The sequence below is a fragment of the Galleria mellonella genome, unplaced genomic scaffold (genome assembly GCF_026898425.1).
Source record: "Galleria mellonella isolate WM207_F2 unplaced genomic scaffold, CSIRO_AGI_GalMel_v1 utg403, whole genome shotgun sequence".
NCBI lineage: Eukaryota > Metazoa > Arthropoda > Insecta > Lepidoptera > Pyralidae > Galleria > Galleria mellonella.
Window position 1 is genome coordinate 688,915 of NW_026442095.1, and position 25,734 is coordinate 714,648.

The 25,734-nt window shown below is 36.5% G+C and overlaps 2 protein-coding genes across 2 annotated transcripts in view; one reads left to right on the forward strand and one right to left on the reverse strand.

Moving 5' to 3' along the window:
• LOC113518626 (uncharacterized) overlaps positions 1-25,734 on the forward strand; it is a 156,861-nt gene that overhangs the window by 106,559 nt on the left and 24,568 nt on the right. The window lies entirely within an intron of this gene.
• LOC113521095 (protein O-mannosyl-transferase TMTC1-like) overlaps positions 1-25,734 on the reverse strand; it is a 159,437-nt gene that overhangs the window by 79,353 nt on the left and 54,350 nt on the right. The window contains exon 2 of the mRNA XM_052898206.1: positions 14,279-14,456. Coding sequence (XP_052754166.1) covers positions 14,279-14,456 — 178 coding nt within the window. The remainder of the gene's footprint in view (positions 1-14,278; positions 14,457-25,734) is intronic.

The following is a 25,734-nucleotide window of genomic DNA, read 5'->3' on the forward strand; positions in this document are numbered from 1 at the left end:
TAGAATATAATAGATGTACAACTGGTATTGTGAAGAGAATAAACTTTATTACAAGCTAAAATATCTTAAAAGTATATATATATATATATATATATATATATATATATATATATATATATATATATATGAGATTACTAAATTCTGTACGCTTTCCGCTTGTAGACCAAAACCATTTTGATCACATAAAATACTTCACCCGTTTTATGATCCGTGTAACAAGTCTGTTCTCGTAGCAAGTTCTGAAAGTCAAGAATAATAAAGTTGGGTAACTAAAATATACATGTAGGCACATTTATGTCACACACACACACACACACACACACACACACACATAGTAACATTTAAATGTATACACACACACACACACACACACACACACACACACACACACACACACACACACACACACACACACACACACACACACACACACACACACACACACACACACACACACACACACACACACACACACACACACACACACGCGCGCGCGCGCTCGCATTTTTATTTATTGAAATTTTTTGTACATGTATCTTTTTTCACTATGCATTTGTGTCTGTTGCCCGTTATATATATATATATATATATATATATATATATATATATATATATATATATATATATATATATATATATATATATATATATATATATATATATATTATTGATGATTAATTCACATATGGACAGATCGACTTTTTCCCGGAACGTGAATTATAACGGATTTATCAGTTTTAATTGATTACAAAGAAGTGTTTGTATCTATAATATTTTTGTATATATACCTACGTATTACACGATATCTTAACCAATATTAATAATTCTTTTTGTATCATATAATTTTTTTCTTATATTACAAAGGTGGAAAACAAGCACACAGCTCGTCTGATGGTAATTGTAGCCTACTGTAGCTTATGGGATACCTGCAACACGTCGCGTGCGCATTGCTGACCCTGAAGAAATCTTATAATTTACTATAATACTCATTTTATACTAATTTCTTTTTCATAAAAGTTGTTTTCCTTTGTGAAATAAAATCTTAAAGTTTAAATATTTATAGTTTAAGAATAGAAACCATTTAAGATGTATGATCTTTTATTCAAGAGTCGTGAATAATTTAAGATTGTTCCAGAAAAAAAATTTACTTTAATTATTTTTTTTACAAGACAGGGGGCAAACGAGCATGCGTCTCATCTGACGGTAAGTAACTACCGCCGCCCATGATCACCCACAACACTAAAGGCATTGCAGGTGTGTTACCGGCCTTTTAAAAAGGAATATGCTCTTTTCTTGAAGGTTATGATGTCGTATCGGTTTGGAAATACTGCTGCTGGAAGTTGATTCCAAAGAGTGGTTGTGCGTGGAAGAAAGTGCCTTGAAAAACGCACGTTGGAAGAACGCTACTCGTCCAGATGGATGGGGTGAAACTGTATTTATAAAATTGTGGCAAAACCAGTTATTCTGATTTGAAAACTAAACTGTTAAACTAAATTATAATAAAAAAAAAACTATGTGACCAATCTGAAGCATTTCCTATTCCTTTCTGAAAAAAAAAAGTTTTTTACAAATCGGTTTTTAACTGATGGAGTTATGAGATAACAAATATAAGAAAAAGAATAAATTTTCGAACAAGAACACATTACCGAATTGGTAACCTCCTTTTGGAAGTCGATTGTAAATATGAATACGTCCTAAAATAGAAATTGTCCCAATGTATATTAAACAGAAACTGTATTTACAAATTCGAACGTTTACAAATTATTCATCTTCCATGAATCGTTATTAATAACTATGTATGCCATTGGCGAATGTTTGTGTGAGACTTAAAGCGCAAAATGTCTGAGCTATGTCAATAAAATCTTCATTATTTACATACTTTTAACAGCAACTCAACTTTCATAACGCAGTATGTCTTCAAAATTCAAGCAGTAAACCAGATTTCGGGCGTTAAATGCTCAAGACGTGGGTGGATACGCTAAATATTTTAAATTCGCCAGCAAAAGTTTCACCGTCGGCGGCGAATGGTTCGCGGGCTGAATAATTTAACAGCTGCCAAGGGGTACGAGCTCCACATGTGCTTCAGTAATTATTCCAAATATACGAATACATTAGCTAGGTTGAATTCCAGTTTTGATATTCCACATTTGGAATTCCAAAACTGGAATCCGTTTTGACGAATTTGATTGGCATGATTGTCAAATGTTCATTTAAAAATTATTTAACATACAACAGAAATTTAGCTGATGGATCATTCGATGAAAAATGGTAACATACAGACAAAGAAAGCATTGTAGATATTATGAAGTATATTATAATGCCCATGGTACGGTGCAAACATTACTTTTCCTTAGGACGATGGTGTTATGTCTTTATAACCTATAATTTTACTACGGTGTTCCTTTCCCATGGGTGTCACAACTTCTACTACCATCGCCACCGACTGACAAACAGCATGCTGGTCGCACAGTACTGTTCGTGACCCAGCCGTGAATTGCGCTTATGAATAAAGGCTCCTATTGAGTTCAAAAGTAGCCGGACATTCCCGAATTTAAAAGGTTTTCCCAAGAGACTACAGCATGGGGTTCTTCAAAAGGGGGATAAAGAGGTTTCTTCAGGGTCGACAACGCGCGCGTAATACCTCTGGTATTTTTTTTTATGGATGATAATGAAATGGTAACCCCGTCCACGCTAACGGTATACGTTGGCGGGGCTCCAGTGAGGGACGATAGGTGAGAATGAAAAAGCAGATCAGTTAGCCCATCGTGATGAATACATATAGAATCTAGCACATTGGTTTCCAGGGGGAACCACGTGGGGGTCGACCTGACAGGGTATATTGGATAGCAATGGGACTGGTAGTCCGCATTACTAGCAATCCCTTCCCCCCTACCTCTGGTATTGCAGGTGATCATAGGCTACGGTAACCGCTTACCATCAGGTGGGCCGTATGCTTGTTTGCCACCTCAGTGGTATAAAAAAAGGTCAGTAAACATATTCAAAAACAAAATCTTTCTTTTGAAAATCACTAATAATAGTTGACTCCTTTTACGGAGGCGTTAGAAAATGGCACGTCGATCTAAAACACAAAACTGGAACAATAACTGTCACCTCACACGACCGACGGCCGACATACCAAAACGGGGAACTATTGTATATAACTATATATTATTTTCAAATCAAACAATATTTGTTCAGACATTTTTCCAATATCGACAAGACATGACTACGCTTGTTTATAGCTGTTGCCAAATTGCCCTTTTGCTTTATATATAGAGATATTTCTCTTCTTAGTGCCTTGTATTATCAAGTTACTAATCCTAAATCTAGTTTTTTTTATGCAACTTAGAATGGCAAACTAGCTGACGGCTCACCTGATGGAAAGTGGTAACCGTCGCCTATAGACATGAGCAGTACCATGGACATAACAGAGTATACTGTTTCGCCCATGACACCCCCATGCGTTGCCATTCCTGAGGACTCAGGTGTTATTCACGACCCTGTAAATTCACGCCGTATCCCGCCCTTCAAACCGAAACACAGCTATGCAAACACAACTGCTTCACGGTAAAAACACGAATGGGACAGAGGTACCCAAGCAATCGACTTTTGTACAAAGTCACCCTCTGGTTAAACACACAAGATTACAAACATACAAGAGAATAATGTATCATTTATAGAAAAAAATCTCTAACAACATATAAAATATAGTTCTCAAAAACAATAACTAATTGATTCTTTGTTTTATATATAGCTTTTTTTAACAGTAACTAATAGAACTTAATGGTCAAAGAATGGGCAGCAATATCCCTCTTAAAAAGTCATCATAGTGTAACTGCCAGAGGGAGACTTTGTACAAAAGTCATTTGCTTGGGTACCTCTGTCCCATTCGTGTTTCAACCTTAAAACAGTTGTGTTTGCATGGCTGTGTTTCGGTTTGAAGGATGGGATATGGCGTGAATTTACAGGGTACAGAGGAATAACACTTGAGTCCTCAGGAATGGGCGAAACAGTATACTCTGTTATGTCCATGGTACTGCTCATGTCTATACGCGACGGTTACCACTTTCCATCAGGTGGACCGTTAGGCCGGCAGCACACCTGCAATGCCGTAGGTGTTGTACTTACCATCAGGTGAGCCGCATGCTAGTAGGCCCCCTGTGTTGTAAAAAAAAAATTTCGAAATTTTAAGTACCTAGTTTGGACGCTCTAGTAAAAAAAGATAAAAATGTTTTTTTTTTTTTTTTTCAATTAATTCCATTGCAATAATATCTAAAAGTATCACAAAGTTTAAAACGACATTATGATTAACTGCTAAGATATAACACACAGACGGATAAACGGACGAACAAAGTGGCACCATAACGGTTCTTTTGTACCTTTTTGCTACGGAACCCTCATTAAAAAGGATTGAGAATCTCATTACCTTGCTTCACAATGTCTCAAAAGACCAGTTTCATAAATTGTAATTGTAAATTTTTCTTTGTAAATCTATATTGGTATATATATAGGTACAATTGGAAATCACGAAACATCTGATTTGTTATATAATCTATTATTTATATTTTCAGTATTGATGGAGTATTGCTTCGAAAATCAGATCCTACCCGAGCAACCCTATTTTCTGATTTAGCTATTGTGAAAATAAAAGTTTATGTGTTGATTTCGATCAGTGATTTCACGGTGCTTTATTTAATGTACAATACGGCTGGGTTCTCAGCTGGATGCCAGCCAAAGTCTAGACACGAGTAAGGTAAGATACAAGTAAATATACCTATTTTAGTTTATGTAAAAATATTTCCAATTTTATGTTACGAACCATAAGAACAATAAATGCCTCCAAATCACAACAACGTTTATAAATACTTTTTTTTGATGGGTGAAAATGGAATCGCAGGCTCGCCTGCGCTAACGGTATACGCTGGCGGGGCACCAGTGAAGGGTGATCGATGAGAATGAAAACAGGCCAGTTAACCCATCATGATGAATTCATTAGGAATTACCCATGATAGTTTCCAGGGGAAACCGCGTCGAGGTCGACTTGGTTGGGTATATTGCTAGCAATGGGATTCTCAGTCTCCATTACTAACAATCCCTTTCCCCCCGTTTATAAATACTGAGCTGGCTATCAAGATTCTACTATTGTTTTTTATAATGTTTAGAATAGCAAACTAGCTGACAGTCTATTTGACAGAAGTGAAAGTAATAACCTTCGCTTATAAACATGAACGTGTGGCCCCGGCATAGAAAAGGCTACTCCTTCTTTTCCCGTGAGCATCGTAAGAATCGACTAAGGGAGGGCACCACTCCATTTGCCAAACGTGTCAACTACTGGCAAAACTCCCCAAGGGGGCTTATGTTTTTTTTTACAACATAGGGATCAAACAAGCATGTGGCTCACCGGATGGAAAGTGATAACTGCCGCCCATGATCACTTACAATACCATTGACATCGCAGGTGTGCTGCCGGTCTTTTAAAATGGAATATGTTCAGCAGAAAGGCTGATATAATGATTGTGATAGACATGAGTACCAGGGTATCCTTACTGCGTTGCCATTCCTAAGAACTTTTATTATCTTTCATCAACAGCCACCCTTTATCATCGTACCGCTTGTCATCGACAGAGAATTCATTCTCACACGCTAGAACCTAAATGGTCGTGTACAGTGCGGTTTCAGAAGAGTATTCTCCCGCGAACACTCAGGCTGTGGAATGAGCTCCTTGCCAAAGTTTTTCCTAGAGACTACCGTATGGGGTTTTTAAAAAATGATGTATTAAGGTTTCTTTGAGGTCGAGAAAGCACATATGACACCCGTAGTGTTAGAGTCATCCATAGGCTACAGTAACTATTTACTATCAGACGAGTTGTATGCTTCTTTGCCACTTTTGTGGTATAAAAAAAGAACAAATGTGCTTTCGAATGATATAATTTCGTTATTTTATGCCACCCAACATTAGTCGTTTCACCTGGATTATCACTTTCCTTCAAAAAATATTCCACATAACGATAAAAAAGACACAAACCCGAATACATTCAGCCACAATAACGCAGACAGTGTCAGCTTGCGGAATAGTAAAACTCGTTTATAGATTCCATCCGAGGAGCGGTCCATAAAAAATCTATATGAGGGGCGAGACCAAAATACAATCAACACTGTTGAGGTAACATCGAAATATTACGAAGAAAGAATAAAATAAGATAAAGAAGGGAATAATAAAACGCTTGACTTGGTTTAACCACAAGTAAATACGTCACAATCATGTAGTTTTGCGTTAAAAAATTGTTTTTTTGTACACATTTGTGTGATCCTGACATAGAATAGGCCACTCCTTCCTTTCCTGTGAGACTCGTAAGAAGCGACTAAGGAAGGGCGAAGGATGGGCTGCAGAGTCCCTCATAAAACATCTCTAAAGCCTAACTACGGTTGCCAATCCACCTGCCAAGCATGGCAACTATTGCCAAAAACCGCCCAAGGGGGAGACTTAAGTTCAGAAGCTGATATAACGATGATAAATGTAATTTTGCGATAAACTATTGTCTCTTGTTCAAAATTGTCGTGCGATCTCGGCATAGAATGGGCTACTTCTTTATTTCCTGTGGATGTTGTAAGAGGCAACTAAGGGAACTTACTCGTAATGGTCGAGAGATAGGCAGCAGCGTCCCTCTTAAAATATCACCAAAGCCTAACTACGGTTTCCAACCCGTGGCAACTACTGGCAAGACTTCCCTTGTAGAGATTCCTATATTCAGCAGCAGACAGTTAATGACTGATGATGATGACAATGATGTTATTAGTAAGAATTATATTTTTGGGTAATTAAGTCTTTTCTGGGTTTATCAAATATGCCTGCCTATGCTTAGCATTCCATTCTTGCTTGATTTACCTATCTTGTTTTTAACTCGTTCTTTCTCCTACATTCGTGTTTCAACCGTGAAGCAGTTGTGTTTGCATGGCTGTGTTTCGGTTTGAAGGGTGGGATATGGCGTGAATTTACTGGGTACAGAGGAATAACACCTGAGTCCTCAGGAATGGCAACGCATGGGGGGTATCATGGGCGAAACAGTATACTCTGTTATGTCCATGGTACTGCTCATGTCTATAGGCGACGGATACCACTTTCCATCAGGTGGGCCGTCAGCTTGTTTGCCATTCTAAGTTCTATAAAAAAAAAAAAAAAAAAAAAGCCTCCATGGTCGCGTACTGCGCGGTTTCAGAGATGTTTCCTCCCACGAACACTTAGGTTATGTAATGAGCTCCCTGCCGAGGTTTTCCCATGACCCTACAACATAGGGTTCTTCAAAAGGGGGGTAAAAAGGTTTCTTCAGGGTCGGCAATGTACGCGTAATACCTCTGGTATTGCAGGTGTTCATAGGCTACGGTAACCGCTTACTATCAAGTGAGCCGTATGCTTGTTTGCCACCTCAGTGGTATAAAAAAAACTCTCTTTTGTTCATCTTTCTCAAATGACATCATCTTTCCATCCATCTTTCAATTCATATTTGTATTTCATCACATATTTTTGAAAGCTCTCCCAAACAACGTATCATAACGGTATTATTTCTCGTGCTATCAAAAGTCCGGTGTCTGCTTTATAATAATGTAATGTCAGACGAGAAAAATATATTACACTGAAGAAGCAGTCTTTATTCATGACTGTCTTATAGTAGGGCAGTAACACTTTTAAGTTTAAATCATAAATATAATACCTATAATTGTAAAATACATAGCTAGCAATGTACTCAGTCAGATCGACCTCCACGTAGTCCCCGCTGGAAACTATAGTTCTGCATTCCAAGTATATTCATTACGTCGGGCTAACGGATCTGTCTTTTCATTATCACCTACTATCCCTCATTGGTGCCCTGCCAGTGTATACCGTTAGCACAGGCGGGGTTACCATTCCATTATCATCCCATAAAAAAAATTGTAAAATGCAAACAAATTAAAATTTTCATGCGGCTTTTTTTAATGGGTGAAAATGAAATGGTAGCCCCGCCTGCGCTAACGGGATACGCTCGCGGAGCACCAGTGAAGGGTGATCGATGAGAATGAAAACAGGCCAGTTAGCCCATCATGACGAATTCATCAGGAATTAACCATGATAGTTTCCAGGGGAAACCGCGAGGAGGTCGACCTGGTAGGGTATATTGCTAGCAATCGGATTCTTAGTCTCCATTACTAACAACCCCTTTCTTCCATATTCATGCGGGTAGGTAATATAAAAGAATACACCAAACTGCATCGATACAGCTCCAATTATTAATAAAGATTACTTTGAAGGTTAAATTACTATATAGTATAAAACAAAGTCGCTGTCGCTGTCTGTCCGTCCCTATATATGCTTAAATCATTAAAACTACGCAACGGATTTTAAAGCCTTTTTTAAACGGTTTTATTTAGCTCGACCCGTACGGTATTTATTTATTTAGGTCAAAATTAGAAATTGGAACTTAAGCACCTTCCCGTTGTCAGATTGATCTGAAATTTGGTACACACATTTAATTTAGATGACAATACAATATAATAAAATCAATAACATTATAAATCTAAGATGGCCGCCGATACAAAATGGCGGATTACATATTTTTCCTTAACCCCCGCAATATGGGTATCAAATGAAAGGGCTACACTAGTAAAACACGATGATTATGTCAAAATTTTAAATTCAAGATGGACGCCGTTCCAATATGGCGGACTAGGTACATATTTTTCCACAACCACCACAATATGGGTATCAAATAATAGGACTACACTGCAGAATACTGTCATTATGTCAAAATTTAAAATTCAAGATGGACGCTATTACAAAATGGCGTATTAGGTGGGGGCATGATTGTGCGTATCGAGAACAGTTGCGTCTAAGATTGTGTGACGTTAGAGGGGCAGATAAAAAAAATAGGTAATTAGATACCTCGTTAGTAAGCGGTAGTTATACCACCCAAGTTAAGGTAATAGGTTAAAACGTGCCGAGGACTGTATGGCATTAGGGTGGATAAAAATGTAATGTCGTAAGCGCTTCCCCCTTAAGATTGGGCGCATCTTGGTGTATATTAAGCCTTGCCCCTTTACTGGACTGCGGGGGGGAGGGGTCGACCGTCAAAATGCCTCTTAATCGTGGGAACAACATGGTAACAATAAACAAAAAATACCAACAAATATAAATAAGACTGGAGGCTTACCATCAGTACTTGAAATATTTGTAGGTGCAAAAGTAATGTTGCGGTCCAACATTGACGTTACAAAAGGATTGGTAAATGACGCTATAGGCCACATTACAGAAATTTTTTGGCTTCAGTTCCGTCGAACCCAAATGTACGAAACAGATATATCATCAGTTTTAATTGACTTTGGCACAGACGGCATGCACGTTATTTACCCTAAAGCCATACAGTTTCCAGCAAAATTCAATTATGGTACGGCTGAAAAAAGGATGTTGCCCTTAGTTTTGTCATGGGCATTCAGCGTCCATAAAATGCAGGGCAGCACCGTCGACCATGCAGTAGTATATTTGGGCTCAAAATGGTTTGAGGAAGGACAAGCATACGTGGCTCTAAGTAGAGTCAAGTCTCTGGAAGGGCTATGTATTGAGGAATTAGATTGTACTAAATTATCAGGTAAGAAACCATGTAATAATGATGCACTGAATGAATTAAATAGAATGAGGAATATTCGGTAAACAATTTCACTAAATACTAAAAACAAGAAAATAAAAATCGGTAAAAAAACTTTTAAGTTAAACGGTTTTATTTTATGTGCACTGAAAACTACAAAATAAATAAATAGTTACTTACCTATCAACCTACGTAGGTGATCTCGGTCATTAATATCTCTGATGGTAGTGGTTGTCATAACATGAACCATGTCAGCGGCCGAAAGGCAGTTCATGAGAGAACACTAACACCAGGGTTTGCTTGGTAGGTAAACTAAGCAGCCCACACTATAACAAGTAGGTATTTTGACCTTCTAGTTCAGAAATATTTTAGTACTAGGCAGAATAGCTTTTAGGCATATTAGACTAAAATAAAAACGTGGGGCCCCTCTGAAATCATACCTATAGCAGAGCATATCTTATACTTTGGTAGATCATGAGCTCGGCGTTCGCTGGTGAAGCCGTAATGGCTGGTTATTGATGGTCAAAACCTCCAATTACGATTATAGTAAGTCGATTCAGCGGACCCTGGACTCCGGAGCTATGAGGTTTCGGATGCGACCGGGATAAACCGCTAGGATGATGATGATGACGATTATAATAAGTCGATGCAATCCACACTTAGTATAGTAGAAAGTAATACAGAAATAGTTAATGGGCCCCACGTTTTTATTTTAGTCTAATATGCCTAAAAGCTATTCTGCCTAGTACTAAAATATTTCTGAACTAGAAGGTCAAAATACCTACTTGTTATAGTGTGGGCTGCTTAGTTTACCTACCAAGCAAACCCTGGTGTTAGTGATCTCTCATGAACTGCCTTTCGGCCGCTGACATGGTTCATGTTATGACAACCACTACCATCAGAGATATTAATGACCGAGATCACCTACGTAGGTTGATAGGTAAGTAACTATTTATTTATTTTGTAGTTTTCAGTGCACATAAAATAAAACCGTTTAACTTAAAAGTTTTTTTACCGATTTTTATTAATAGATAGAATGATTCAGGAGGAAGGTTTATATGTATAAAACATGCATAATATTGTAGTATATCTTAAGGGTAACCCGCAATATCCATTTTTTATCCCCTACATTTTACGGGAAAATGGCTTATTTACGAAGTGATTTTAAGCAATACAGCATTAATTTTTATCCAATTAAGTACCTTAAATACATTGTCCTTTTAATATAGATCAATATGGCCCTTTACAGCATGTAATTTAAATGAATATTTCTAAACATATTATAGATTTAAAATGCAGGGACATAGCGGTGTGGCATTGCACCCGTGCGAAGCCGGGGCGGGTCGCCAGTATTTAATAACTAATTGTTCTGCCCACATATCGTGTTACAAATTACAAGTGGGATTAAATAATACCGTGGGCTTACTTGTAAGAATGAAGCCGAAATTGTTAATTGATCTTGAATAAAACGTCGAGTCCACAATCGGTTCTTTTATGACTTTATGAACTTTAAAAGTTTACAATACATTTCTTAATTAATTATAATAAAGAGTTATTATTTATTACGCTAACTTTTAATTTAGTTTAATAAATCACTTAAATGTATAGAACAGGTTTGAAATTCTAAATTAAAATTTTATTACTGCAAATATGTTTCGTTTTGTCTCTAATTAAGTTATTTAATTCAATGTCAAATATTGAATTCTTTGTGTCTATATGTTTAATAAACTTGGCGCTACATGTCACATACTATATCTCTTCATTGCAGCTTGTAAGGAACAATCCCCAGATAATACTCACATTTGTCTAGTCTAGTGCATATAATTCAAGCCATTTTTAGTTTTTTTTTTATAATTTCTTACTTACTTTTTACTTGAAATGGCAAACATGCTGACGGTTTACAAAGCGAGTGTGTTCCTTACCTCTTAATACCTTAATAACTCAACTAATTGTTATAAAATTTGATATACCAGTACCATTTGGAATGAAGAAGGACAGCTATTTTTAACCGACTTCAAAAAAGACGAGGTTCTCAATCCGATTTTTTATTGTTTATTAATGCATCATGAGATTATAAAGATGTTAATGCATTAATTAATTCTACTCTACGTGAACCCTGCTAGGATGTTGTAAATTATATATATAATCATTAATCGTACATTGATATAATAAATTATATAATAAAATATTTTTTAAATATTTTCATACTTATAAACCGATTTGAATTTTTTTTTTGAAGGAACGTATTTGCAAATTAGTCTAATAGAAATTTTATCAGAATCGGTTAAGTAGTTCAGTTTCTGAATCAAAATAACTGGTTTTGTTACATTTAAAGCCTTTTTTTGTGCAACAAAATCTTAAATCCGATTATTCAATATAATTATTTTCCTTAATGTTTTATTCTGTTAATTTTCTTAATTATACAATACCTACTTGTACAACAATTAGTCCATTACTCTAAGGTTGTCTTGAAAAGATTGCTCTCAGCAATAAGACCGCCTTACTGTACTTACATATACAATTGTATCGTTGTGTTTGTAAATTGCCTTGCTTACTTCCTATATTGTATAATGCAAATAAAGTATACTCATTCATTCATTCAACAACTCTGTGTCAAGTAGACGAAGTCACGAGAAGAAACTTTTCTTTTTCTCCATACATGTGATTCAAATTAAAAATTGTTACAGAATATAATAACTTATGTTGACACAACGTAGTTAGGGTGGTAATAGGAGGCGACCACCCCCTCGCTCCCTGGTGTGATAATTTGCTTTGTTTTAGAAGTCATATTTAATTCTGCGAAGTCACTAGAGGCGGCTTTATGTAACTTGACAACACAGACATTTAGAGTCTATGTTTAGTTATTCGTGCTCGCATCGTTAGGCTATTAGGAAAAAAAAAACATTTTAAAATTGCTGCTCGTAATTGTTATCGTCATATATATTTTTTTTATACGACTTAGAACGGCAAAGAAGCTGACGATCCACCTGATGAAAAGTGGTAACCGTCGCCTATAGACATGAGCAGTGCTATGGACATAACAGAGTATACTGTTTCGCCCATGATACCCCCCATGCGTTGTCATTCCTGAGGACTCAGGTGTTATTCCTCTGTACCCAGTAAATTCACGCCATATCCCACCCTTCAAACTGAAACACAGCCATGCAAACACAGCTGCTTCACGGGACAGAGGTACCCAAGCAAACGACTTTTGTACAAAGTCTCCCTCTGGTAAATATTTCTTTTCTTTTATTTTTTGTAATGGCATATACTTTTTTTTCTCATATTATTCATGAGCTCTCGTTTATTTGATTTGGTAGTTTATTGTGGAAACTTCACTGATATACCTATATTATGGCTGTATTTATTATTTATATATTATTTGTTGTAAATAGCAGGATACAGCAATAAAACATATATGTATTTAAGATATAAAATAATAAGTTTAGTGAAAAAAATACGAGACATGTCTTATAAAAATCTGACACAGAACAAATTTAAAAATAATATATTGTTCTAAAAAACCTCAGTATCAACAGCCAGTATTAAAACTTCAACATTATTTAGGTATTGTACGTTTCCCTATTAAAGTGAAATTAAATACAAATTAGAAAATGATGAATACACTAATTTATTAAACAGATTTTGTTCTAAAAACAAAACAGGCTTCATTTATAACAAGAGCAAATATTTTGAATTGAAAACTAAAATATTGAAGCGATTTTGATAATTTAAATTATCTAAATATACATAAAAAAAAGAAATATATAAAACCATTCGGATATAAAAATAATTTTCCAAATTAATTTATAAATGACTCCTCCATTGAAAATGTTTGTTGTTTTTTCGTTTCATTACAAGTACATTTTCAACCGACTACGAAGAGAATAGGTTTCAATTGGTCCCAAAAAATTCACAAGCACGCGCGTACTTTATTTGCAGTCTAATGGCATGTCTATGCATATATACATTTTCATAGTATGCAACGTAACAGAGCGTAGGGAAAAGAGAAGCTCACTTTAGGATTACGACTCATTTTGTATAAACTGCCAAGTGTAATAGACTTTTCTGAATGAGGGCATAATATATTGGGAGTAGAGTATTCACATTGGCAGGATTACTAAAAATACTTAATACTATTATAATTGTTTATAATTCTTTGGGCTTATAGTTAACCCGCGAAAATCCCAAGCTTTCATTTCAGATGGTCATCGTAATTATGAAATGCTTGATCATGATGCTTTGCCTCATGTTTATTATGAAAATGAGTCAATTGCATATGCCAAGAAAGCAAAAAACCTGGGTGTTGTAATTAATTGCATTTTATCCTGGAATGAACACATTAATAGGGTGAGCAAAAGGCTTTGTTTCTCGTTTCATACTTTTAAACGATTACAAAAATTTTTATATATCAAGACAAGGCTCACTTTGCCTCAAGCCCAACATTTGATTACCTCTGTCATATTATTACAACTGATGTGTACAATAAAGAATTAAATAAATAAATAAATAATTTATGTACAGTGAGTTTTCAATTTCCCTGAGCACGCACACTATCATAGTGCTTATGTATGTTAATCATAAGTCAAAATATGTTCACAAATTGTTTGTAATTGTATATTCGTAAAAAAATAAATATCCATGGAGAATGATTCTAAACTTACAGCCTCAGTGTGCACTGGGTGTACAGCGAACAGCAGCGCAGCCAATGCTGCAAACGGGCGCTGCAGCCGCGCGACCACGGCGCCTGTCCGCGCGACTAGCGCGCAGCAAGCTGCGTGCAGCGCTACATTGCACGCGTGCCACCACCACGGTGAGAAACCGCATAGAGCGTGGTTTAATCTGAAACAAATAAATATATAAATAAATAGATAATACATGTAGCACTAATACTGGCAGGTTACCAGTGAAGTATGTGAACGAAATCATATCAATTGACTCATCGTAACAAATTAACCAAAAATTGATCACGGTGGTTTTCAAGAGGCGATTGCACGGTGGTTGAACTCACAGTGTATATGAATAGCAGTGAGGCTACTAGGTTCTATTACTAACAATCCCTCCTTCCATTCTCATCACAGTAAACTATACCGAATGAGCGATCATCACTTTGACTCAAAGTGTGTTCCTTTCTCCCTTCCTTTCCCGTGGGTGTCGTAAGAGCTGACTTCTTCTTTTCATTTAAAAGTTTCCTCTTGTCAGTGCAACTAATTCATCCCATTAGTTGCTACTTATGGGATTATAGTGCAGTGGTTTCCCATCTTGCTTTCTGCACCGCAGTTCAAAGACCGATATTTCGCCCTCTGATCGCTGACTAGAAGCCCTTCTAGAAGTCTCTTCTTCGGCCTGAGCTGTCGTAAGAGCTGACTAAGGGAACTTAATGGTTGAGGGATAAACTGCAGCGTACCCCTGAAAACACCATTAAAGAATAACTGCAGTTGCTATCCTATCTTCCAAGCGTGGCAATTACTGGCAAAACTCCCCTCATAGTAAAGTTATGATCAGCAATGATAGGATGATGAATTTATCAACATGACTCACAGCAGAGAAAACCGTATTTATTGTAAAAACAATTTAACTAAATCAACATAACATTGCCAGAGATATCGCGTATCGTCTATCTATAAATCGACATTGTATTATAAATTATTGATAAAATACCTACTTAGCAAGAGCAAGGCCATATACTTCGCTCCATATAACAGTACCCAAAGGATTTACGTACTTATCCTTACAATACAATAAACGTATGAGGAAACGCGCAGTAGTCTCAAATAGTCCCGTATTGTCTGCGAAACGAGGGACGAGATCAAACGAGATGGAATTTACATGACAAGCGATTAACCGACGTCAAATAGTACTATAATCGGTGATATGTTTCATATATCGTCTACAAGTTTACTATACATTATTATACATATAAATGTATGGCAGAATTTAAAGATAACTTGTAACTATTAATTGCAATGAATGAAGGATTTTTCTTTTAAATGATGATAATGGAACGGTAACCTCATTTGCACTTACAGTATACACTGATGGAGCACCAGTGAGGGGTGATAGGTGAGAATTAAAAGGCAGGTCAGTTAGCCCATCGTGATGAATACACCAGGAATTCTGCACGAATGTTTCCAGGGGCGACCACGTGGAAGTCGACTTTATGGGGCATTATGCCAGCAATGAAACTGATAGTCCGCATTACTAACAATCCCTTTTCCCCTGAATAAAGGTTTAAGCCTGAACACCTTTTTTGACATGATATCGAAAGCCCAATATAGTTAGTTTTAATAAATTACCAAAGAAATAACCAAAAGAAACTTTATATAAAAACATCTACATAGATAAAGTGTCAGGGACTATACATTTTATTATTTATGATGATATATGTATATATAGCTTCTGAATCTGTATCACCTAACAATTCTACAGTCCAGTTACGCTTGCATAACTTTTGGTTTGAAACAGTTTAGAAAGTGGATCATTAAAGAATCTAGTTAGCCAACCAAAAACAGAACATTAATAAAGTCAAAACATTGATAAAGTAATTTAACTACACTTTCTTGTAGTAAATCTAATAGAAGAGCCTATTTTTCTCTTCTATTTAATTTACATAATACCGCCATTTCCACTTTATAATCTTCTTTCGAAAGCACCGAACGTCCAATCGATTTCTGGCAGCACGTTTGGCGTAGTGCCGGTCCCAGCATGCGGGCCAGGCTCAACAAGATAAATGTATGATGGCTCAATAATAGCCGACGCAACGTGCAGCAATGTCGTAAACTTGGCTGTGCCCCGCTGATATTGCAATGAAATTGCTATGCTACTGCAGCTCGTAGTTGCCTACTGCGAAATAACTATACAGATGCATAACTAAGGTGGCCCACCCGCCAATTGCTAAAACCTATGGGGATTGGAAATATGAAGTATTGAGCGTTACCGATCCTCGTTAATAATTATTTTTATAATATAGGAAAGCAAAGGAGTATACGGTTAACTTGATGGTTAGTAACTACCGCCGCTCATGATCACCCACAACACCAAAGCAGCAGGTATGTTACCGGTCTTTTAAAAAGGAATATTGTTAAATCCCTGGAAGTTAAAATTTTATCATTATGTTAACAATTATCCAAAAATTTTACAGTCTTTCATGATAGTGAGATCAAAAATGCTACAAAAGTTATTCTTACTATTTCAAGCCAGGAGATCCTTGGTCAAGAATACAAAGGTATATCTCCGGGATATCAAGACGTGGAACATTCCAAAGGAAGCCTTTGTATCATCCGAACACAGTGCGCCCGCGGCGTTCCGCGTTTCCTTCCAAGTAAGCTAGATGTTTTCTAAAGCAAAAGACTGACACTAAAATGTTGCAGAAGACGAGATAAATAACCTGTCCGCAGATGTACTGTAGAAGACAGTTCTTTGTAGTTAAAGGAATGTAAATTTAGAATCCTTCATCCATCATTGTTACTATGTAGATGGTAAAGTTAAAAAAATACTTGGAGAAGCAATAAAATATGTTTCTCATGATGAATTATATTGATTTCTTGATTACAAACTTTCATAATATATATATGCTAATACATTGTCATTCGTAATATACGATATACATATTATGGACTTAGACAAGATATTAATTATTTTTAATACTCTTTCTAAACAACTTGTTGGCAGTTTTTTAACAGTTCGTGTTCACATCCATGAGATCTAAATTTAAATAGAAAATACAGTATTAAATGTTGTTCCAGTTGCTATCATTACTTTACAAAATTATGTATGTTACTACGTTGATTTATCAGTGTATATTACTATAAATACAGTTATAATCCCACATCTGTCTTAATAATCCGACGCGTGTCGGCCGACACCCGTGCCTGACATTCGACTGACGCGTGTGCTCCGCAACCCTGGCAGCTTGTCGACGGTGACGCGCAATGTAATCTTTATTTGTCACTCAATCATACTAATGAAAGTTGTTTTCAAACATTTTTAACCGCTACTGAAGAAAGATTTGAAGGGATGGCAGTAAAATACTAATTTACACGTATATCCTTTTAGATAAAAAAAAATCCAATTCAGTTTACAAATGACGGAGTTATGAAGTAACAGACAAAAAAAAACAACCGAAATAAGAACTAAAAAAGTCAAAATTAAAAATTAATAAAGTTGATATTATACGTTAATGTAAAACGCACACAAACACAGGGTATAGAGGTGTAATATCTTTGGCTTCAAGAACAGCATTGCAAGAGGACAGTGTATGTTTTACAGTATATTCCATAATATCCATGGTACTGTTCATGTCTATAGGCGATAGTAACCATTTTCTTTTAGATGAGTTATCAGCTTGTGTGTTATTTTCAGTAAATTATGTGAAAAACGCCATATGTACCTCGGCATAGAATGGGCCACCCCTTTCTTACCCGTGGGTGTAGTAAGAGGCCACTAAGGGAAGCCGAGAGATGGGCAGCAGTGTTCCTCTTAACACATTTCTAAAAGTTAACTGCGGTTGCCAACTCGCTTGCCAAGCGTGGCAGCTACTGGCAAAACTCTCCTTATGAGGAAGGCTTGTGTCCAATAGTTAACGGTTGAAATAATGACAAAAAATATGTAAAAAAAAAAGCACGATAATATTTTTTGAAATTTTTCAGTTTTGTGGTAATATTTAAAAGAAAACTTCCCCTGACGCCTCTTTGAAATACAAATAACGAGGTTTCCCTTTAAATTACAAGAAATTTATGACAACGTCACCGAAACATAACAATGTTACGGAACCCAACAAAATAATACATTGTCCTCCCCGTCTCCGTAATATATGTGTGGTTTACTCTAAAAGATATACGTTTTCCGTGTCGTGGCGAGGGCGAAAAGTGCTAAACAAACGTAATGCATCAGGTAGGCACGCACTTCCCTACATTTTCCTACGGAAATAAGCCCATCTTCATGGACATAGCGCGTCGCGTGCAAAGTGCTATCTCAACATTAAAAGCAAAGCACGATTTACTCTGGGCCCGGGCTCCGGACGCCATTTTTTACGATTCAAACAAGAATGGACGGTAAGTGGGAAACCTTACAGTTCTGTTTTATATTGTCAATGGCAACTTGTGTGCAGCTAACTTTGGATACTATTTCGCGTCCAACACCTTGAGGCAGGACTTTATTAGTAATATAACATTTAGGAATTATACTAATATACTTTTAGTAATGGAGACTAGAAATATCTTTAGAAATAAATATAATAACTACTAAGTCACGCCCTTCTCTCATTAGTGTGGACAGACATTATGTTTGGCTACCTAAATCCAAAATAGATATATCCTATAATGTTAACCTCTATACAGTCCTTCTTTCAAACAACCATGACAAATCCAAAATTCATCAAGACGTGCGACTTGAGGAATTTTGATCCCGATAATAAAAACTAATGACGCAGACAAGATTTGTATTCCATTTTCGTGCATTAAAAAATAATACAACACCTAATTCCACTAAAATTATCGAGACATAACTCTATGCTAAATTTCGAATTTAAAATATTTCCTTTTAATTATCTTCAATATCAGTCAAGGACCTTAGCGAATATTGAAGGCAGTATAATGACATTCGACAACAAAGGATGGTACTCGTATCCTTGTGAGAATACTAGAACTAGCAATAGCTATAACATTACCCATAGACATTATACTACCACAATCTTTAATAATATTAAAAAGGTTACAGTTGAAAGGATAAGAATTATAGGTATGATGTGGCAGTAAAATTAGCTGCTGGATATTGTATCACAAGAAACTATAAAATTTCATCCCAACAATCTGGACGAGTGGCGGTCCTCCACCGTGCGTTTTTCAAGGCACTTTCTTCCACGCACAACCACTCTTTGGAATCCACTTCCAGCAGCAGTATTTCCGAACCGATACGACAACATAACCTTCAAGAAAAGAGCATATTCCTTTTTAAAAGGCCGTCAGCACACCTGCAATGTCGTTGGTGTTGTGGGTGACCATGGGTGGCGGTAGTCACTTACCATCAGATGAGCCGCATGCTCGTTTGCCCCCTGTGTTGTAAAAAAAAAAAAAACAAAAAAAAACTCAGTCCGCAGAGTAGCAGAGTAGCTAGCAATAGTTAGCGTTCTCGGGCGTATTGCGAGCGTTCGCTTACTATCAGACGAATATACTTTAGTTTTTTTTATAGCAACTAGGCAAAGGACTTCACCCTACCTGATGGTAAGTAGAGAATGTGAACCAAATATCCCTAATAATATCACCATCACAACAATTTATACTCTATTGGGGATTGTCAACTTGACAGCCTGCACGTATCTCTTCACGCCCCGTCTAAAGAGCACGAGATTATAGGAAGAAAATAATTGCAAAGTTCAATAAGCCGATAGAGGTACAAACCTATTACTGCGCTCGTTGTTTATAAAAATGACATTTCCATATATATATATATATATTTTAATTTGTACATAAAACCATGATAGCAGTAGCAGTATCTAAGTACCTATTTGTGTCGCGAGAGTGCAATGCGAGCGTTATTTATTTCCATCTGCAAGGTAAGTTTCAATTTCAATTCTTGTTTTCCCACTACATGATAGTATCTAAATTGTTAAACTCTTTTACAAGACACATGGACCGACTTTAGTATCGGTATATACGATATGCAATATCGTCTAGGTTACAATTTCTTTTTGGTATTGGCCTGGAGCCAATAGCAGGAGTACCTTTTTAAGTTTGCAGTATTCTAAAGAATGCAGATAGTCTGTTATGCAATTTATTGTTCAAGTATTGTTTGCGGGTGAAATATTTATGGCAGCTAGAGAGACTTGTACAAAAGTCTTCTACTTGGGTAGCTCTATCCCATTTATGTTTCAAATAGGAAATAGCTGTGCATGCTTGAGAATTATGACAGTGAAATAACTGGTTACAGCTGAAATACTGGCAACACTACTCAGAAATAAATACATGAGAAATATTATGAATATATACAGCAATGTATTATATTATTTGTGCTATTCAAGTACTTTTTTTTTAATGGGTGAAAATGGAATGGTAACCCCGCCCGCTCTATCAGTGTACACCGACGAGGCACCAGTGAAAGATGATAGGTGAGAACGAAAGCAGGTCAGTCGGTCCACTATGATGAATTCGACAAGAATTAAACATGATGGTTTCCAGGGGGAACCGCGTGGAGGTCGGCCTGAGTAATGGGGGCTATTAAAACCCGTTACTAACAATCCCTTTCCCCTCATTCAAGTACTTTACGTGTATTGGCGATGATTACCATTCAACTTATTTGACACTAGCGTCTTATCCGGTACTTCGTACGGGTAGATTTCGAAGGTAGATTTTTTAGATAGGACATAAAAATAAAATATATATCAGAACGTACGGCTCGCCATCGACAGGGAGTTCACCCTCATATCCTACAGCCTACATGGTCGCGTACAACGCAAATTCAGAGATGTTTTCTCCCACGAACACTCAGGTTACGGAATGACGAGATTTTCCCAAGAGACTACAGCATGGGGTTCTTCAAAAGGGAGCTAAAAAGGTTTCTTCAGGGTTGGCAACACGCGCGTAATGCCTCTGGTATTGCAGGCGTTCATAGGCCGTAATCGCTTACCATTAGGTGGGCCGTATGCTTGTTTGCCACCTCATTGGTATAAAAAAAATTAAATCTTCAGAAACACAACTATGCATCGCATTCAATTTGGTGCAGTAGTTTTTGTGTGATGTCGGATCAAACGTGCAGACAGACAGATAAACCGACCATAGACAGACAAGTAGAAAAAATTACTAAAAATTATGATTTTGGCATCTATTGGTTTATGACTCCTCATGTTATTTTTTCTTAAATATCTCCTTTTTATAGATATCGCCTAGTTACAAGTTTATTGTATTTAAATATTTTATATAATATATACGTATTTATATGAATGAATGAGTATAATTTATTTGAATTATACAATATAGAGAGAAAATAACACAATAAATATAACGATACAATTGTATAAGTACAGTAAGGCGGTCTTATTACTGAGAGCAATCTTTTCAAGACAACCTTATGGTATTTACGGAGTTTAGACTCTTAAATTGTCTTAAATTTTAATTCAAATATTTTTATAGCATTTATATTATATACCGTACCATATATGTAATCTCTGTGTGATATGACACCTAGTTTTTCTTTATTTGACCCATATAAATAATGTTTTGCCTCCTTAATCCCCTTTGTAGCAAAACCTTTTATCTAATAGACGCATTTATGAGAACAGTTTTTATTATTTATTAAAATATTATGTTACATATTCAACCTGTTTTTTATATCCAATATGAAGGAAAATACTTTTTTACATTTACTTCTATCTGATATAAATTGTTTTAAAAGTGTTGAATCCACGCGTTGATGTTTCTTATTATTGACGATGCCTGTTTTAAAAGTTAATCTATCTTTTAAAAAGTTATTTTCTTGTTTATCTAAAGAGATAAATAAAGTAAAAAATAATCCACTATCGATGAAGTGGTACTTTGCGTAAAATTTTATATATTATAATACAATGCTGGTGCAAGAAGTTTTGAATTTACAATTATAAGATTATTATTGTTCGTTTTGAGAGCAACTAAGTAATTCAGCTATGATAGGGATACCAAAATACTGTAAAATGTTATATGCAACACCAGAAAACAGTCAGTAATGTATATACATATAAATAATGTACGTAATTCTGCTAACAGTCGTCAATTATAATCATTCCAAACGTTTTGTTGGTGAAGGGTTTTATCCCAACCAGTCTGGAATAACATCTCAGGCGGTTGGGATTCCGAGGCAGCTCACTCCTGGGAAAGATGCAGAAAGCGGTGTTCTTAGATTCTGCCCGCATTGTACGCCAGTTTCTCTCCATGAGGCCCTGAACCTCGGCCGACTGTGCTTCTGTCGGGGGTTAGTTTGCCATCTCCTCTCCTTAAGAGGGAAGATGTGAATTTTTGTAAAAATTAAAATATAATAATAAAAACATTTACTTGTGTATCTTAGATTTACACCTGCTAAAGTTCCCGAAGCAAAAATACGGGGCCAGTGGTCCAAAAAGCGAGCATAACAAATTTTCACACGAAACGGAACGGCAGCGTGAAATGTATTTCACCGAATTTGAGCCATAAAAGTTTATTTGTGACCGGTGGGGGTGCATTCCCGAGGTGTTCTCGGCCGAGCGAGCGGCGTTCGCGACAATTACAACAAATATTTCTTGCTCCAACGCCGTGCCATGTTGTAAATAATTGTGATGCTCTTAATACGGATACAGGAGGGGAGAAAGGGATTGTTAGTGATGGGGTCTAATTAACCCATTGCTAGCAATACACCCTATCAGGTCGACCTCCACGCCGTTCCCCTGGAAACCATTATGATTAATCCTATTGGAATTCGTCATCATGGGCTAACTGACCTGCCTTTTCATTCTTATTTATTATTATTCACTGGTGACCCATCAGCGTATACCGTTAGCGCAGGCGGTGTTGCCATACCGTTGTCATCCATTAAAAAAACTGCCCTATTGCTAGCAATACACCCTATCAGGTCGACCTCCACGTGGTTCCCCCTGGAAACCATCATAATTAATTTTAGTGGAATTTAAAAATAAAAATCGGTAAAAAAACTTTTAAGTTAAACGGTTTTATTTTATGTGCACTGAAAACTACAAAATAAATAAATAGTTACTTACCTATCAACCTACGTAGGTGATCTCGGTCATTAATATCTCTGATGGTAGTGGTTGTCATAACATGAACCATGTCAGCGGCCGAAAGGCAGTTCATGAGAGATCACTAACACCAGGGTTTGCTTGGTAGGTAAACTAAGCAGCCCACACTATAACAAGTAGGTATTTTAACCTTCTAGTTCAGAAATATTTTAGTACTAGGCAGAATAGCTTTTAGGCATATTAGACTAAAATAAAAACGTGGGGCCCATTAACTATTTCTGTATTATTTTCTACTATACTAAGTGTGGATTGCATCGACTTATTATAATCGTCATCATCATCATCCTAGCGGTTTATCCCGGTCGCATCCGAAACCTCATAGCTCCGGAGTCCAGGGTCCGCTGAATCGACTTACTATAATCGTAACTGGAGGTTTTGACCATCAATAACCAGCCGTTACGGCTTCACCAGCGAACGCCGAGCTCATGATCTACCAAAGTATAAGATATGCTCTGCTATAGGTATGATTTCAGAGGGGCCCCACGTTTTTATTTTAGTCTAATATGCCTAAAAGCTATTCTGCCTAGTACTAAAATATTTCTGAACTAGAAGGTTAAAATACCTACTTGTTATAGTGTGGGCTGCTTAGTTTACCTACCAAGCAAACCCTGGTGTTAGTGTTCTCTCATGAACTGCCTTTCGGCCGCTGACATGGTTCATGTTATGACAACCACTACCATCAGAGATATTAATGACCGAGATCACCTACGTAGGTTGATAGGTAAGTAACTATTTATTTATTTTGTAGTTTTCAGTGCACATAAAATAAAACCGTTTAACTTAAAAGTTTTTTTACCGATTTTTATTTTCTTGTTTTTAGTATTTAGTGAAATTGTTTACCGAATATTCCTCATTCTATTTAATTCATTCAGTGCATCATTATTACATGGTTTCTTACCTGATAATTTAGTACAATCTAATTCCTCAATACATAGCCCTTCCAGAGACTTGACTCGACTTAGAGCCACGTATGCTTGTCCTTCCTCAAACCATTTTGAGCCCAAATATACTACTGCATGGTCGACGGTGCTGCCCTGCATTTTATGGACGGTGAATGCCCATGACAAAACTAAGGGCAACATTTTTCAGCCGTACCATAATTGAATTTTGCTGGAAACTGTATGGCTTTAGGGTAAATAACGTGCATGCCGTCTGTGCCAAAGTCAATTAAAACTGATGATATATCTGTTTCGTACATGTGGGTTCGACGGAACTGAGGCCAAACAATTTCTGTAATGTGGCCTATAGCGTCATTTACCAATCCTTTTGTAACGTCAATGTTGGATCGCAACATTACTTTTGCACCTACAAATATTTCAAGTACTGATGGTAAGCCTCCAGTCTTATTTGTTGGTATTTTTTGTTTATTGTTACCATGTTGTTCCCACGATTAAGGGGCATTTTGACGGTCGACCCCCCCCCCCGCAGTCCAGTAAAGGGGCAAGGCTTAATATACAACAAGATGCGCCCAATCTTGAGGGGGAAGCGCTTACGACATTACATTTTTATCCACCCTAATGCCATACAGTCCTCGGCACGTTTTAACCTATTACCTTAACTTGGGTGGTATAACTACCGCTTACTAACGAGGTATCTAATTACCTATTTTTTTTTATCTGCCCCTCTAACGTCACACAATCTTAGACGCAACTGTTCTCGATACGACTAATCATGCCCCCACCTAATACGCCATTTTGTAACAGCGTCCGTCTTGAATTTGAAATTTTGACATAATGACAGTATTCTGCAGTGATACCCATATTGTGGTGGTTGTGGAAAAATATGTACCTAGTCCGCCATATTGGAACGGCGTCCATCTTGAATTTAAAATTTTGACATAATCATCGTGTTTTACTAGTGTAGCCCTTTCATTTGATACCCATATTGCGGGGGTTAAGGAAAAATATGTAATCCGCCATTTTGTATCGGCGGCCATCTTAGATTTATAATGTTATTGATTTTATTATATTGTATTGTCATCTAAATTAAATGTGTGTACCAAATTTCAGATCAATCTGACAACGGGAAGGTGCTTAAATTCCAATTTCTAATTTTGACCCAAATAAATAAATACCGTACAGGTCGAGCTAAATAAAACCGTTTAAAAATAGAGATACAGGCAGTTGTCGCAAATTGTACTATTCCTTTCGAAACGTGTAAAAAGCAATGAGTCGGAAAAAAGGTGTTTATTCTTTTTTATATCCATCGAATTTAGTTAAATACTTTTACCTTATAATTTCAACACCATGCTATCTTAATGAATCAAAAGCACTATAATTATGTAGGAGTGTATTTTGATTTGAAGGGTGAATGGTGTCTTCTAGTATTTAAATTATATAATACGAAGGCATAACATCTTAATCC